This window comes from Dromiciops gliroides, chromosome 2 (genome assembly GCF_019393635.1).
Source record: "Dromiciops gliroides isolate mDroGli1 chromosome 2, mDroGli1.pri, whole genome shotgun sequence".
NCBI lineage: Eukaryota > Metazoa > Chordata > Mammalia > Microbiotheria > Microbiotheriidae > Dromiciops > Dromiciops gliroides.
Window position 1 is genome coordinate 696,799,989 of NC_057862.1, and position 15,510 is coordinate 696,815,498.

General features: G+C 43.0%; 1 protein-coding gene across 1 annotated transcript in view; it reads right to left on the minus strand.

Annotated features, from left to right (window-relative positions):
* The window catches only part of NT5C1B (5'-nucleotidase, cytosolic IB), a 52,729-nt gene extending 39,395 nt beyond the window's left edge, over nucleotides 1–13,334 (minus strand). Inside the window, exon 1 of the mRNA XM_043981316.1 lies at nucleotides 13,251–13,334. Coding sequence (XP_043837251.1) covers nucleotides 13,251–13,283 — 33 coding nt within the window. The 5' untranslated portion in view covers nucleotides 13,284–13,334. The remainder of the gene's footprint in view (nucleotides 1–13,250) is intronic.
* Between the last annotated feature and the right edge of the window lie 2,176 nt (nucleotides 13,335–15,510).

Sequence of the window (15,510 nt, forward strand, 5' to 3'; positions counted from 1 at the left end):
ATTTTTATAATTAATAGTGATTTAGAGCATGTTTATATGACCAAAAATAGCTTTGATTTCTTCTAAAAACTACCTGTTCATATCATTGATCATTTATCACTTGGGGAATGGCTCTTATTTTTATAAATTTGACTCAGTTCTCTATATGTTTGAGAAATTAAGCCTCTTTCTGGAAAATTTTCTGTAATTTTTTTTCACAGCTATGATCACTCCATCCTACTTTACCCATTCTCTCTCTCTCTCTCTCTCTCTCTCTCTCTCTCTCTCTCTCTCTCTCTCTCTCTCTCTCTCTCTCTCTGTGTCTATCCTTTCACTGTGACTATCCTTAAAAGTGCTTTGCTTCTGACTACTGCCTCTCACAACCATCCTCCCTTCTATCAGCCCCCTCCCTTTCTCTAATCCCCTATCCCCTTCCCCTACTACTTTCCTGTAGGGTAAGATAGATTTCTATACCCAAATGAGTGTGTATGTTATGTCCTCTTTGAGTCAGTTCCTAGAAGTTCAAGTGATACTCCCACCTCCTCCATCTTCTCCACTGTATAAGCTCTTTCATGCCTCTTTTATGTGAGATAATTTGCCCTATTCTACCTCTCTTTTCCCCCTTTTTCAGCTCATTCCTTTTTCTCACCCCTTTATTTTATTTCATCATATTCCACTTAGACCTGTACTCTCTCTATATACTCTTGGGGCGGGGGGAGAGTGAGGCAATTGGGGTTAAGTGATTTGCCCAAGGTCACACAGCTAGGAAGTGTCAAGTGTCTGAGGCCAGATTTGAACTCAGATCCTCCTGACTCCAGGGCCAGTGCTCTATCCACTGTGCAACCCAGCTGCCCCTATATATACTCTTTCTAGCTGTCCTAATAATTATGAAGTTCTTAGGATTTACTAGCACTATCTTCCCAAATTGGAATGTAAACAGTTTAATCTTATTGAATCCCTTATGATTTCTCTTGACTATGCTTATCCTGAGTCTTATATTTGAAAGTCAATATTTTTTATTCAGCTCTGGTCTTTTCATCAGGACTGCTTGAAAGTCTTCTATTTCATTAATTACCTATTCCCCGCCACCCCAAAGGATAATATTTGGTTTTTCTGGGTAAGTTATTCTTGGTTTTAATCCTAGGCCCTTTGCCATCCAGAATATCATATTCTAATCCCTCTGATCCTTTAATGTAAAAGCTACTAAATCTTTTGTTATCCTGACTGTGTCTCCATGATATTTGAATTTCTTTTTTCTGGCTACTTGCAATATTTTCTCCTTGGCCTGGGAACTCTGGATTTTGGCTATATATAGCATTCCTGGGAGTTTTCATTTTGGGATCCCTTTTTCAGGAGGTTATCAGTGGATTCTTTCAATTTCTATTTCACCTTTGGGTTCTAGAATATCAGGGAAGTTCTTTTTTATCATGGCTTTCTAGTAATTTAATAATTCTTAAATGTTCTCTCTTTCATCTATTTTCCAAGTCAGTTGTTTTTCCAATGAGATATTGCAGATTTTCTTCTATTTTTCATTTGGTTTTATTCTTTCTTGATTTCTCATGGAGTCATTAGCTTCTACTTGCTCAATATAATTGTTAAGCAAATATTTTTTTCAATGAGTTTTTGTACACCCTTTTCCACTTGGTCACTGTACTTTTTAAATTTAAAATTTTTTTTTTAAATTAAAAAATTGGGGGGGGGCAGGGTGATGAGGATTAAGTGACTTGCCCGAGGTCACACAGCTATTAAGTGTCAAATGTCTGAGGCTAGATTTGAACTCAGGTCCTCCTGACTCCAGGGCCAGTGCTCTATCCACTGCACCACCTAGCTGCCCCCCACTGTACTTTTTAAGGAGTATTTTTCTTCAATGAATTTTTGTACATCTTTTTTCCATGTGGCCAATTCTGCTTTTAAAGGAACTTTTCTTTTAAGTAGATTTTTGTTTCTCTTTTACCATTTGGCCCATTCTGTTTATAAGGTATTGTTTTCTTCAGTATTTTTTGTGTTTCTCTTAGCAAACTATTGACTTTTTTTCATTATTTTCTTGAATCACTTATTTTCCCCCTATTTTTCCTCCACTTCTCTTATTTGATTTAAAAATTTTTTTCAAGCTCTTCCAGGAATTCTTTCCAGGCTTGAGACCAATTCACATTTTTGAGGCTTTGAATATAGCAGTTTTGATTCTATTGCTTTCTTCTGAGTTTCTGTTTTGATTTTCCTTGTCATTACAGTAACTTTATATGGTTGGCTTCTTATTGTTATTGTTGTTTGCTCATTTTTCTGGACTATGCCTTGAATTTTCACTTTATGTTAAAGTTGGGCTCTGTTCCTGTTAATGAAGGGGAATTGTCCCAAGATTCAGGATTTTTGTGCAATTGTTTTCAGAGCTAGGTATGGGTGTCTGTAAGTTTTGGGTTCTTCCAGATAAGTTTTGAATTTTCAGAGCTAAGGACAGATGTAGTCATTGACCTCCTGGCTGTTCTCTGATCTGGGAGCAGCTACACATACTCTTTTCTGCTGAAACAGTCACCAGGATCCCTGTACCCCTGAAGCTGCAATCTCTGGCATGCCAATGTTCTTCCTCACCCTGGGATTATAACCCAGATCCATATATGCATAATGCAATAGAGTCTTACTCCCAGAACCTGAAAGGAGACCCTTGCAATATCCTTCTGACTAGTTGTCTGACCCCCTTCCCATCTGTGGGATGATAGCTCTGTTAGGCACTGCAAACTCACTTGTCCCCAAAATCTGCTGTTGCCTTGCTGTGGTACTGCCTGCCATGTAATGCTCTCTCCTGATGACCTTTGAGGTTTCCTTGGGCTAGAACATCATTTCACTTTATCCTTTTGTGGGTTCTGTTGCTTCCAGAATTTGTTTTGAGACATTATTTAAAGTTGCTTGGAAGGGAATTTGGAAAAGCTCAGGAGAGTCCATCCCTTTTTTCTATCATCTGGCTCCACCTCTTGCAATACACTAGAATTAAAGTATATAATGGATTCAGGTAGAAGGTGATTTTTAAACTGGATATTCAGAGAAGTCAGGACACAGAGATGAGAAGGGAAAACATTCTAGTACTAGAGGACAACCAGAGAAAATGCCCAGAGTTGGGGCAGCTAGGTGGCGCAGTAGGTAGAGCACCGGCCCTGGAGTCAGGAGTACTTGAATTCAAATCCAGCCTCAGACACTTAACACTTACTAGCTGTGTGACCCTGGGCAAGTCACTTAACCCCAATTGCCTCACTAAAAAAAAAAAATAGAAAGAAAAAAAATGCCCAGAATGAGGAGATAAAATGTCTCATTTAAGGAACAGAAAAGAGGCCAATTCATTGGATCACAGAGTACTTAAAAAGTGTGTAAGGTGAAAGAAGAGTAGAAATTTTAATTCCAGGATAAAGTAGAGTGCTTATAGTTGCAAGTGATCAGGACCTTTGAGGAACAATACCATTTGTAGCTGCAAGGGATCAGGAGCCCTTACTGGGTAAGAACTAGGGCACAGACCAGGAGATCAGTAACCATACTTTGTCTAGGATCACACCGCCTTGGAAACTACAAAAAATTCCACAATCCCAGAATTAGTTCTGGAAAACAAAAGCATGAAAAAGACTAAAGCTTTGAACAGTTCTGCACCTCTCCACCATAGGCGAGCTGAGCCCAACTTTAACATAAAGGACAAAGTCAAGAAATACGCTGAAAAAAATGAGCAAATAACAACAAAAGAGAAGCCAATCATAAAAACTTATTGTTGTTATTATTTGTCCCTCATTCACAATGAGGACCATGACATGGAGAGGTAATGTCATGACTTGCAATGAATTGAATTTAAGTGAGGGGGGACCATGTAAAGTAATCAGCCTCACTCTCTCCTCCAGAGCCATCTGGGTCCAGTGGCAAGATATACATCAGGACAGCTGGAGATGGCCCTGGATGTTTGAGGTAGATGGGGTTAAGTGGCTTGTGCAGGGTCACACAACTAGTAAGTGTCAAGTGTCTGAGACTGGATTTGAACTCATTTCCTCCTGCCTTCAGGCCCAGTACTCTACTCAATATATATATATATATATATATATATATATATATAAAATGATAGGGAATGGAGACAGCTAGGTGCTGCAGCAGATAAATCACTGGCCCTGGATTCAGGAGGAACTGAGTTCAAATCCTAGCTCAGACACTTGACACTTGCTAGCTAAGTGACCCTGGGCAAGTCATTTAAACTTCATTGCCCAATAATAATAATAATAATAATAATAATAATAAAGATCAAGACAAAACTTCAAAGATAACAATGGAAAAATCTACAAGCAAAGCCTCAAAGAAAAATGAAAAGTGTACCAAAAAAACCAAAAGGGGGCAGCTAGGTGGCGCAGTGGATAGAGCACAGGCCCTGGAGTCAGGAGTACCTGAGTTCAAATCTGGCCTCAGACACTTAACACTTAACTAGCTGTGTGACCCTGGGCAAGTCACTTAACCCCAATTGCCTCACTAAAAAAAAAAAAAAAATTAAATAAAAAAAAAACAAAAGGAATTTGTGGAAGAACTATAGAAAGAACAAAATTAAAATAAAAATTAGAGTGATACAGTAAGAATTGGGAAAAGAAATAAGAGCAAAGCAAGAAAATCATAAAATAGTAATTAATAGCTTGGTAAAATAGGCTAAGTAGCACAGTGGATAGAGTGCCAGGCCTAGAGTCAGGAAGATTCATCTTTGTGTATTCAAATCCAGCTTCAGACACTTACCAGGTGTGTGACCCTGGGCAAATCACTTAACCCTGTTTGCCTCAGTTTCCTCATCCCATAAAATGAACTGGAGGGCAGCTAGGTGGTACAGTGGATAAAGCACTGGCCCTGGATTCAGGAGGACCTGAGTTCGAATCCAGCCTCAGACACTTGACAATTACTAGCTGTGACCCTGGGCAAGTCACTTAACCCCCATTGCCCTGCAAAAATAAAAAATAAAAAATAACTGGAGATGGAAATGGCAAACCAGTCTAATATCTTTGCCAAGAAAAGACAAAATGAAACCAGGAAGAGTCAGTCATGACTGAACAACAACAATGAAAAAGGCACAAAAAATACTAAGGAAAGTAACATCTTAAAAGAATTGGCTAAATAATAAAATGAGGTATAGAACTTCACTGATAGAAATATCTGCTTTAAAAGTAGAATTGTCAGCAGCTAGGTGGTGCAGTGGATAGAGCATCGGCCCTGGATTCAGGAGGACCTGAGTTCAAATCCAGCCTCAGGCACTTGACACTAGCTGTATGACCCTGGGCAAGTCACTTAACCCTCATTGCCCTGGAAAAAAAAAAAGTAGAATTAGCCAAAAGAAAAAAGAGGCACAAAGGCTTATTAATGGCAACAAATATAGTTGGACACATGAAAGCTAATAATTCCATGAGCCATTAATAAAAAAAATAAAACAAAGTCAAAAGAATTAAAAAATTGAAGAAAATATGAAATATTTCTTCAGAAAAACAATTGACCTAGAAAATAGATTAAGGAGAGATAAGTTAAGAATTTTTGATTATCTATGAAAAGCCATGATCAAAAAAGAGTCTAGATATCACATTTCAAGAAATTATTAAGGAAAACAGCTCCAATATCATAGAACCAGAGGATAAAATGAAAACTGAAAGAATCCACCTATCATTTCTTTTTTGGTTTTTTTTGTTTTTTTTACAATCCACAAGTGTTCTTTTTATCAGTTCTTTCTATAGGGGTGCATAGTAAGCTTCCTCATTAGTTCCTTGGGATTGTCTTGGATCATTGCACTGCTGAGAGTAGTTAAGTCATTCACAATTACTCATTGAACAATACTGTTGTCACTATGCACAATGTCCTCTCAGCTCTGCTCACTTCACTATAAATCGATATTCATTAGTCTTTCAAGGTTTTTCAGGAATCATCCTGTTTGTCATTTCCTATAGCACAAGTCCATTCCACTACAATCATATAACACAGCTTTTTCCATCATTCCTCAATTGATGGACATTCCCTTGATTCTCAATTCTTAGCTTCCACCAAGAGTTGCTATAAATATTTTTTGTACAATTTTCCCCCTTTTCTCTTTTTCATGATTACTATTGTTAACTGTTTCCCTTCCATCCTATTCCCTTCCCCATGATATTTGTTCTATTATCCATCTTCTTTCATCCTATCACTCTTCAAAAGGGATTTGCTTCTGTCTGTCCCTTCCCCCACTCTGCCCTTCCTTCTTTTGCCCCTCTCTCTTTATCCCTTTCCCCTCCTATTTTCCTGCAGGGTTATGGAGATTACTCCACACAATTGAGTGTGTACATTATTCCCTCCTTGAGCCAATTCTAATGAGATTGAGGTCTTTGAGACAATTTTGATGAGTGTTAGGCTCATTTACTGCCCAAATTAAATAGATTACTCCACCCAATTGGGTGTGTCTGTTAGTCCCTCCTTGAGGCAGCTCTGATGAGTTTAAGATCTTTGAGCCTTTTCTGTTGAGTGTAAGATTCATTTACTGCCCTGCTCCTCTCCCATCTCTTCCCCTACTCCATAAGCCTTTTCCTGTTACTTTCATGTAGGATTTCGCTTCTGTCCTTCCCCCTCCCCCAATTAATTCCCTTTACCCCTCAATTTAATCCTAAAGATGTTATCATCTAGCTAAGTGCACAAATCATCACCCCTGGACCCAGGGCGATCCCAGCCAAAACCTGACCTTAGACACAAGACAGTCACCCACTGTACGACACCAGGTATGTCCCCCAGCTCCATTTTTTTTTTTTATGGTTCTCTAGGGTCTTGTATTTGAAAGTCAAATTTGCCATTCAGTTCATGTCTTTTCATCACAAACATATAAAAGTATTCTTTTTCATTAAAGTTCCATTTTTTCTGCTGAAAGATAATGCTGAGTTTTGCTGGGTAGGTGATTCTTGGTTGTAATCCCATTTCCTTTGCCCTTTGGAATATAATATTCCATGCCCTCTGGTCCTTTAATGTAGAAGTTGCTAGATCTTGTGCTATCTTGACTGGGGCTCCACAGTACTTGAATTCTTTCTTTTTGGCTGCTTGCAATATTTTCTCCTTGACCTGAGAGCTCTGGAATTTGGCTATAATATTCCTAGGAGTTTTCTTTTTGGGATCTCTTTCTGAAGGTGATCAGTGGAAAAATCCACCTATCATCTCTTGAAAGAGATCCTAAAATGAAAACACAAAAGAATATTACAGCCAAATTCCAGAATATCCAGGTCAAAGAGAAAATACTTCACACAGCCAAAAAGAAACCATTGGGGCAGCTGGGTGGTGCAGTAGATAGAGAAACAGCCCAGGAGTCAGGAGGACCTGAGTTCAAACCTGGCCTCAGACACTTACTAGCTGTGTGACCTTGGGCAAGTCACTTAACCCCAATTGCCTCACCAAAACAAAACAAAACAAAACAAACAAACAAAAAATATGAAACCAGAGTCAGGATCACACAAGATTTAGCAACAACTATGTCACAGGAGCAGAGGGCTTGGAATATGATATTTCAGAAAGCAAGGAAGCCAGGATTACAATAACCTATCTAGAAAAACTGACTATACTCCTTCAAGGGGAAAATGAATGTTCAATGAAATAGATGACTTTTAAGGATTTCTGATGAAAAGACCAGAGCCAAACAGAAAATCTTACTTTTAAATACAAGACTCAAGAGAAATATTTAAAGGTAAATATGAAAAACATGAAAAACAAATCATAAGGGACTCAATAAAGTTAAACTATTTACATTCCCAAATAAGAAGATACATGTAACTCCTAACAACTTTATCAATACTAGGGCAGTTTAAAGGGGTCTATTTAGACAGAAAGCATGGGTATGAATTGATTATGTTGGGATGTTCTAAAAATGTAGGGGTAAGTAAAAGGAATGCACTGAGAGATGGGGGAAGAGAGAGGAATAGTGGAGAAAATTATCTTACATAAAGGAGGCATGAAGGGAAGAGCTTTTACAATTGAAGGGGAAATGGTGAGGCAATACTTGAACCTCACTTTCACCTGAACTGGTGTGAAGAAGGAAAAATGTATATACGCACTTAACTGAGTATAGAAACCTATCTTACAGGGAAGTAGGAAAGGAAAGGGATAAGAGAAAAGGAGTGACGAAAGGGAGGGTAGATTAAAGGAGGCAGTAGTCAGAAGCTAAAGTGACTTTGGAGGCGGAGCCAAGATGGTGGAGAGTAGATACAGGGAAATGCAGTTAGTGGTCATAATTATGAATGTGGTGGACTCTGCACTAAAACAGAAGCAGATAGAAGAATGGATTAGAAACCAGAATCCAACAACATATCATGGGTGTAAGTGGCAAAAAGAAAAAAAAATAGACTCAATGTCAAGGAAAAAACAAAACAAAACATTGATAATTAGACCCATCTTGAAGGGAAATGGGCTTTCTCTAGAGGCTGGAGATTGTTGGTCAGAGGCTGACTGACCACACCTCTTTGGGGGGTCTGAGCTGTACCAGATTACTGTCAAGGTTCCCCCAACTCTTGGATGTTGTGAGTCTCTTAATAATAGTAAATGGCCTTTGGGCATTGCTTTGAGGTTGGCCAAGCATTTTATAAGCATCATTTCTCCCCTTCCATGTACAATATCAGTTTTCCTATTTCATCTTCCTGCTTCCTGTGGCTCTTTGGATGCATCTTGGAAGAGAACAGATCCTGTTCTCTTCAACATGAATTACCTTATTTAATAATGACTATCTTGATCATGATACATACTGAGCAAAAGAAGCAGACGTATCTTCCTTTAGGGGGATACTTTTTCAGGAATTACCAGCAGTTGTGATGGAAAAGCCTTTCTAGCAATCTTCTGTTATAGGTCCTTGACTTCAGAATTGGAAGGAGCTTCTGATGGGGTAATTGTGATGGAGAGAGGAAGGGGGCTTGCCCTGACAATTGGGACTCAGGTCTCCTGACTCCTAGGCTTATATTCTTTGCCACTACCCTCTAAGCAGAGCTGCCCACAGCTCCATACTTTTCCATCTCTTCACCCCCTCTTGGCGATCTCATCGGCTGATGGGGGCTCAATGACCCCATCTATGCAGACTCCTAGGTCTAGACTCTGAACTGTCGTCCCTCTCCTGAGTTGCACCTCTCTGTTAGAAGTCTCGCTGGACAGTCCATGGCAGGACAGCCCATAGCCAGCTCAACCTTGGTACATACAAGACAGAGCATCCTGACTTCTCATCTCTCCCACCCATGTGTGAGCCACCTTCCCTGAGCTCATGTGACCGATTCTCTATTCTTTTATCTCATCCCCATCCCCTCAATCTCCATCTTATCAGCTCTACTTCCCCAACATCTCTGGTGCCCATTGCCTTCTTTCCACTCACATGACCAGCAGCCTCATTGTCTCTCACCTCAAGTACTGCCATGACCTTCATTGGTTTTCCAGCTTCGTCTACTCCCTCTCCAGTCAATCATCTGTCTATGTAACAATCATAATAATGTCCTGCAAGCCTAAGTCTAGCGGTGTCACTCCCCTGTTTTGGATCACTCAGTGGTTCTCTAGGCTCTAGAATAAAGTAGCAGCCCCTCAGTTTGTCATCTCGAGTCTGGCGCCAGCCTATCCCTCCAGGCTTGTTCTAGATTAAGCCCTTGTAGGGTCCTACATTCCAGTCAGACTGAGCTGCCTATGTCCTTGCCTGGCCTGGGCTGTCCCCGGGGCTTGCAATGGATTCTTTCCTCACCTCTCCCTTCTAGAATCTAGAGCTTCAGGCTCATGTAGGTGCCTGTCCTGGGGTACACCATTCTGGATCCCTTTGGTGGATGGTACACCTCCATCCTCCTCAATACAAATACGAGACACACACACACACACACACACACACATATTAGGCATTTCCATGTGTATGTGTTTATCAGTATCTCTCCTCTATGTCCCCTTCTCTCCCCTGTCTGAAGCCATCACAGGTCATCATTCCCTCCCTCCTAGACTCCCTCCAGAGCCCCCTGGTTGCTCTGTTTTCCCCAAGGTCTCCTCACTGCAGGTCACTCTCCACTCAGTGACCAAACTGACTTCTCAGTAAATGCTAGTGGTTCCCCACTGTCTCTAGAATCAAATATAGAACCTGTTTGCCTTGTTAGGCCCCTCCTGAGCTGGCCTGGTACTGTCCCACCAGCCTTCTTATCTCTTCTTCTCCCCAAGCAGTCTTCAGTCTTGGGACACTGGCCTCCTCCACACTCCACACTCACACACAGCTTCACCCCTGCGTGGCCCATGCCCTTTCTCTGGCTGTGCCCAGAACATTCTCCCTCCTCATCTCACCTGGGCTTCCCTGGCTTAGATCAAAGCTCACCTTCTGGAAGACACCTTTCCTGCCCCCCCCCACCTTCCCCAAAGTGCCTTCTCTGTTGTTTGCCTCCCATTTACACTGTACAGATCTCACTTATGTGCACTTAGTGTTCCCCCTATCAGACTGTGCTCCTTGAAGGCAGAACCCTGTTCTTGCTTTTTCTCAGTTTCTCCATGCCTGGCCCATCCTAAGTGCTGATTGCATGTTGTCTCCACCTAGTAAACTCTGCAGGCTGAGGGCAAAAACGTTTCCATTTTGCCTCCCGAGGTCAGGAATGAGCAAGTGTTTAAAACATGGTCGTTAGATTGGATTTAAGGAAGGGGGCAAGGAAATCGGGCACAGAGGGCCTGGGGCACTCCTCTTTTCTTTGGAATACCTGGGGCAAGGAGAGCTGACAGTAGCTTCAAGGAAGGGAGCATTTCTGTTCAAAAGCCTTCAAAGGGATAGGGCTCCGTGGGTGTGTGGCAGCCCTTCCTGGTCACCAGGTGTTCCCTGTTATTCCAGATCACTGATAAGCAGCAGATCCATCCACCGTTCCCTAATGGAGCCTTGCCTCTAAAGCTTGTTTGTACCTTGGTGTTTGCATGTTGTCCCCCATCAGTCTGTGAGCCACTTGAAGGCAGGGGCTGCCTTCCCCTCCTGTCTTTGCATCCCAGCTTTTAGCCCAATTTCTGAAGCACAGTAGGGTCCTATAAATGTTTGCTCACTTGGTTTATCAACAGTAATACACTTTTTGCTTTTTTGATGAGAATTATCTGGTAAACAAGCAAGAGAAAGCAGCTGTTTGTCGATTGCTTTTGACCCACTCATCTGATTATGCAGGACTGACTCCATTCATATTTCTATGAAGATTCTCATCAGAGAATATCAAGACAAGTTGTCCTGCTTTGGATTGGGGGGGAAGGAGTTAACTGGTAAAGATGGAAGCACATTTGTTCTGACCAAAGGAACATTGGTCAGTGGCTTCTCTTTGCCTTCCCGGTTAGGGAACAGCTCTCTGTTCATGAGAAGGGGAGGTCTCTTGGTCAAATCCTGCATATCCTGAATGTGAGCAGAAGTTAAGAAGGCCTGTCGGTCACCCAGGAGCACCTGCTCATAATTATATTCATCTCTCCTTGATGGATGTTGATGTAAATAGGGGTTGGGAGGGAGGCAGGAGAGGGGCGCTTACCCTTATGTATATTTCGTCCTAGTTAGGAGACATAAGGGTTTCTTTAAATTATGGGGTTCCTTGGCTCTTTGGTAAATTGGGGTCCTTCTGAGGTTGGTCACCCCACCCCGCTTTGAACGGTGACTGCTAAAGACTGAGGCCTGAGGCAATAGCTCACTTACAGATGGTGAGTTAGATCACAGACATGTAATTGGAAAATACTTAACAAAACCAATACAATAAAGCATAGATAATGTGAATATGTGGTTTTCTAGGCTGAGACACACTGGCAGGGCTGTTTACATTTGTTGTAGCAGACCTCATTTCTACTTTGAGTTTGACATCACTGAGTCTGTTCCTGCTCATGTGATTTAGTCTCCTCTCCCACTGTCCAATGATGTGCTGACCTCACGCACCAGACTGCTGGGGGTGGGGCATTGCCTGTACAGCGGCCTCTGGGCTCCAAGTCTATGTCTGGTCAGATACAGCCTCCCAAATTGCCCCCACCTCGGAGATGTTCATCTACAAGAATTAAAACAATTATCTAAATTGTTAGAGAAAAAGTGAGGGAGAGAGGGAGGGAAGGAGAGACTGGATGATCTGGATAACTGACTCGATCCATTTGCCTCTCCTATACAATGTAATCATCGAAGTATTTATCGAGTGCCCGGCCTTGTGCTGGTCACTGTTGGGGGAGACAAAAGAGTCGGATTGGGCCCTGCCCAAAAGGACGTCTCGATGTGCCTGAAGGAGCAGGTGGGGATGCCAGATACCCCATGCTTCAGTGCCCAGACCAAAGCAGCTTCATTCATTCATTTGGAGCTCTCGTGGGCAGCTTCCCATCACGAAAGCTGTGGTGGGACTGGTGCCCTAGACTCCGTAGCTGCTCTTATCCAGGCTTGGCCTTCCCCTCAGCCACTTTTCCCTGCCTTGGCCTTGACAGACACCCACCTCTGCAGGCGTCTCTGCCTCTGGTGCGGCATTAATACCCCAGAGACTCGTGTCCTCTCTGCAGTGGGCCTCAGTTTTTCTTTTTCATCCATATTGGAGGGTTCCCCCAGGTGCTTTAGACCTGAACCATCCATAAGTCTATGATTTGGGAATTGTGTCGTGGTAATAGAGCTGGTGGAAACACATTTAGAAGGGGGAGCCCCAGTCTCTTATTATCTGTGGGAGAGCTAAGCCAAGGTTTTTGGGGGGAGTTTCCTTAAAGGCTTAGCACCTGCTTGAGAGGCCTCTGGATGGATGAGTGAGCCAGGACGATCAAGTCATTGGAGAAGAGGACTGAAGAGGGAGGCAGGACTGCAAGGGCAGTTGACTGGGCCACCCTGTGGGGCGACTATGCTTGGGGCGTCTTAGGAGAAGGCCTCGTCCTGCTTGTTGCTGGGCATGGAGGCTGCATCCTGATGCTCCCTCTGTCATGGTGGGTATTCCCCCGTCCTACAACCTCCCCGCCCCCCACCCCCAGCCCAGGGTTCCTGGGGGCTTCCTTATACAGCACCCTGGGCCCCTTTTCACAGGAGACAGGGTTCCTTCCTAAGCCCATGTTGTGCCACTGGAGGAGGATGCTCTGCTCCAGAGACCCCGTCACAGTCAGGTTCTTGAGGAGAAGTCGAGGAAGCCTGGCATGGCGCGGTAACCCTGTGTCGTCTTTGTCTGCCCCTGCCCCCTCCCTCTTCTTCCTCTCCTCCGGCACTCCCTTCCTTTTTCTCCTCCCCCACCTCCCCTTCCATAGGTAGCCAAGGCTAACGCCATGCCAGGGCAAGGGTTGCAGCTCCTTCCTGGCCTCAGAGCCTGCTTAATCCCACCTCTCACCTTCTTTTTCTTTGCCATGCTGTCCTGACTCATCTCCTAGAGGCTGAAGATGATTCGTTTAAATAGATGTTTGCTTGTTTCCACACCCATTGTATATTTCTTCTCCAGCTTGCTGGTATTTGGAATGCTAAATTTGTGACATCATGCAGGATTCCATGGCAACAGGCTGCCTATAGAGCGCTCTGCGCTTGTAAGTGTCTGCTTGGGCTGTTTGAGGGGATGACTTTTCACCAAATCAAAATTTATCAATTGACCTCTGGAGGATGACCAGGGAAAGCCCACGGTCCTTAGAATCTGAAGGGCAAAAGAGGGAGGGGATGTTCTCCCTCCATCCAGCAGATGTGGGCATCCCCTGGTTACTCCCATTGAGGAGAAATGATTCAATTAAATTCAACAGACCTTTCTTATGAGTCAGCACCTCCTAGGTGCTTGATCCTGAGGACACAGTGAAAGACCTATGACCCAAACCCTGCCTTCCAAAGATCAAGATGCATTGATAAGAGGGTGAGTACACCCATAGCTATGGCACAAGAGGGAGTGAGATGGGTGCAAAGGAGAGGCCTGGCAGAGGGAGGGCAGAGAAACTCAGAAGAGATCCCTGTCATCTGGGATGGTCAGAGGAGCCTTCTTGGAGGAACTGACCATTGGGTCAGTCTTTGTAGAAGAGGAAAAGATGGATGTGAGATGTTTCCCTTTACAAGAATGGGGTGAGATTTAATCAGAGGCTCACAGAGGTCTTGACAAGCCCAAGAGATGGAGAACAGAAGACAGAGACCATGAAAAGGAAGTGAGAGAAAATAGTGGGTTCCCCATTGCTGAGAGCATCCAAGCAGAGGCTAGACAACTTGATGACTTTGTTGAGAGCATTCTTAATGAGGTACAGGTGGAACTAGAAGTGCCTCTAGGATCCCTTCCACCTCTGAGCTTTCTTGGTCTACAAAAGTCGCTCAAAGCCAGCAGGCAAAGGGCTTTGGGGGAAGCTGGGTGGCACGGTGGGTAGAGTGTCAGCCCTGGAATCAAGAGGACTTGAGTTTAAATCTGGTCTCAGACACTTACTAGTTGTGTGACCCTGGGTAGGTCCCTTAAGCCTGTTTGCCTCAGTTTTCTCATCTATAAAATGAGCTAGAAAGGGAAGTGGCAAATGGCTCCAGTATCTTTGCCAAGAAAGCCCCAGATGGGGTCACAAGGAGTCAAACATGACTGAAAATTCAACAATAATAAAGGGCTTTGACTATCAGAGTCAGAAGTATATATCTCTTGGGGAGCCACAGAATATTTTTGAGGAATGTAATAAGATAAGGGAAATGTCCCTTTAAGAAGCCCTTCCCAGTTTCCTCAATTTTTAGTTCCACCACCCTTCCCCCATGCATTTTTACAAATATTTTCTAGGCTGACTTGCCTGTCAAAATGTCATGTCCCTATTACAGAGGAATAGGGATTATTTCCCTTTTGTCTCTGTATTCACTTTGCATGGTACACAGTAGGCAGTTAATGCATGCTTGATAATTGGTTTTGAGTCTAACCAGACTCCCACTGGGATCCTAGAATCACAGGGTTGGAGGGAATTTTAGAGATTGTCAGACTGTCCCTGAACAAGCATTTCCATGATGTCCTGACTGACCAGCTCGGGCCAAGAGTGACATGTTGCTCACTCACCCCTGAGATGGCCATGGCCACTTCCGTACAGACTTTCCCCAACAATCTTCCACCCACAGCTCCCAGTTCTACCATCTGGATGGAAGCAGGAAAAGCTTGCTCCCTCTTCTGTGGGACAAAATCCTTGAAATACAGGCAGATCCCATTCCCTCACCAAAATCTTTGCTTCTCCTGTTTCAACACCCTTTTCTTCTGCGCTTTATTTCTGGATATGAGTCATTATGGTATGGCAGGAGATGGAAGAATCTTGCTATGCAAGTAGATGGAAGAAACTAAGGAAAAGCCTGGGTTCAAATTCAGCCTCTGACATGGTCCTAGAAAAATCACTGAACTTCTTCGAGGCTCAGTTTCTTTATCTGTAAAATAGAGATAATAGTCAGGTATTCTGAGGCTCCAAAAGACTTTGAAAATGTTAAAGTCCTAAAGAAATGTCTGAGTACCATGAAGTCAGATCATCTAATTTCAGATCTTGGGTTTGGAGTCAAAGGACCATATTCTTAGGATATATTGAATTTAACTTGACAAATATTTACTGAATTCTTACTGTGAATGTGCTGGCTGTGACTGGGGGCAAGGAGCAGGAGAAGCCTACACTATGGCTTCT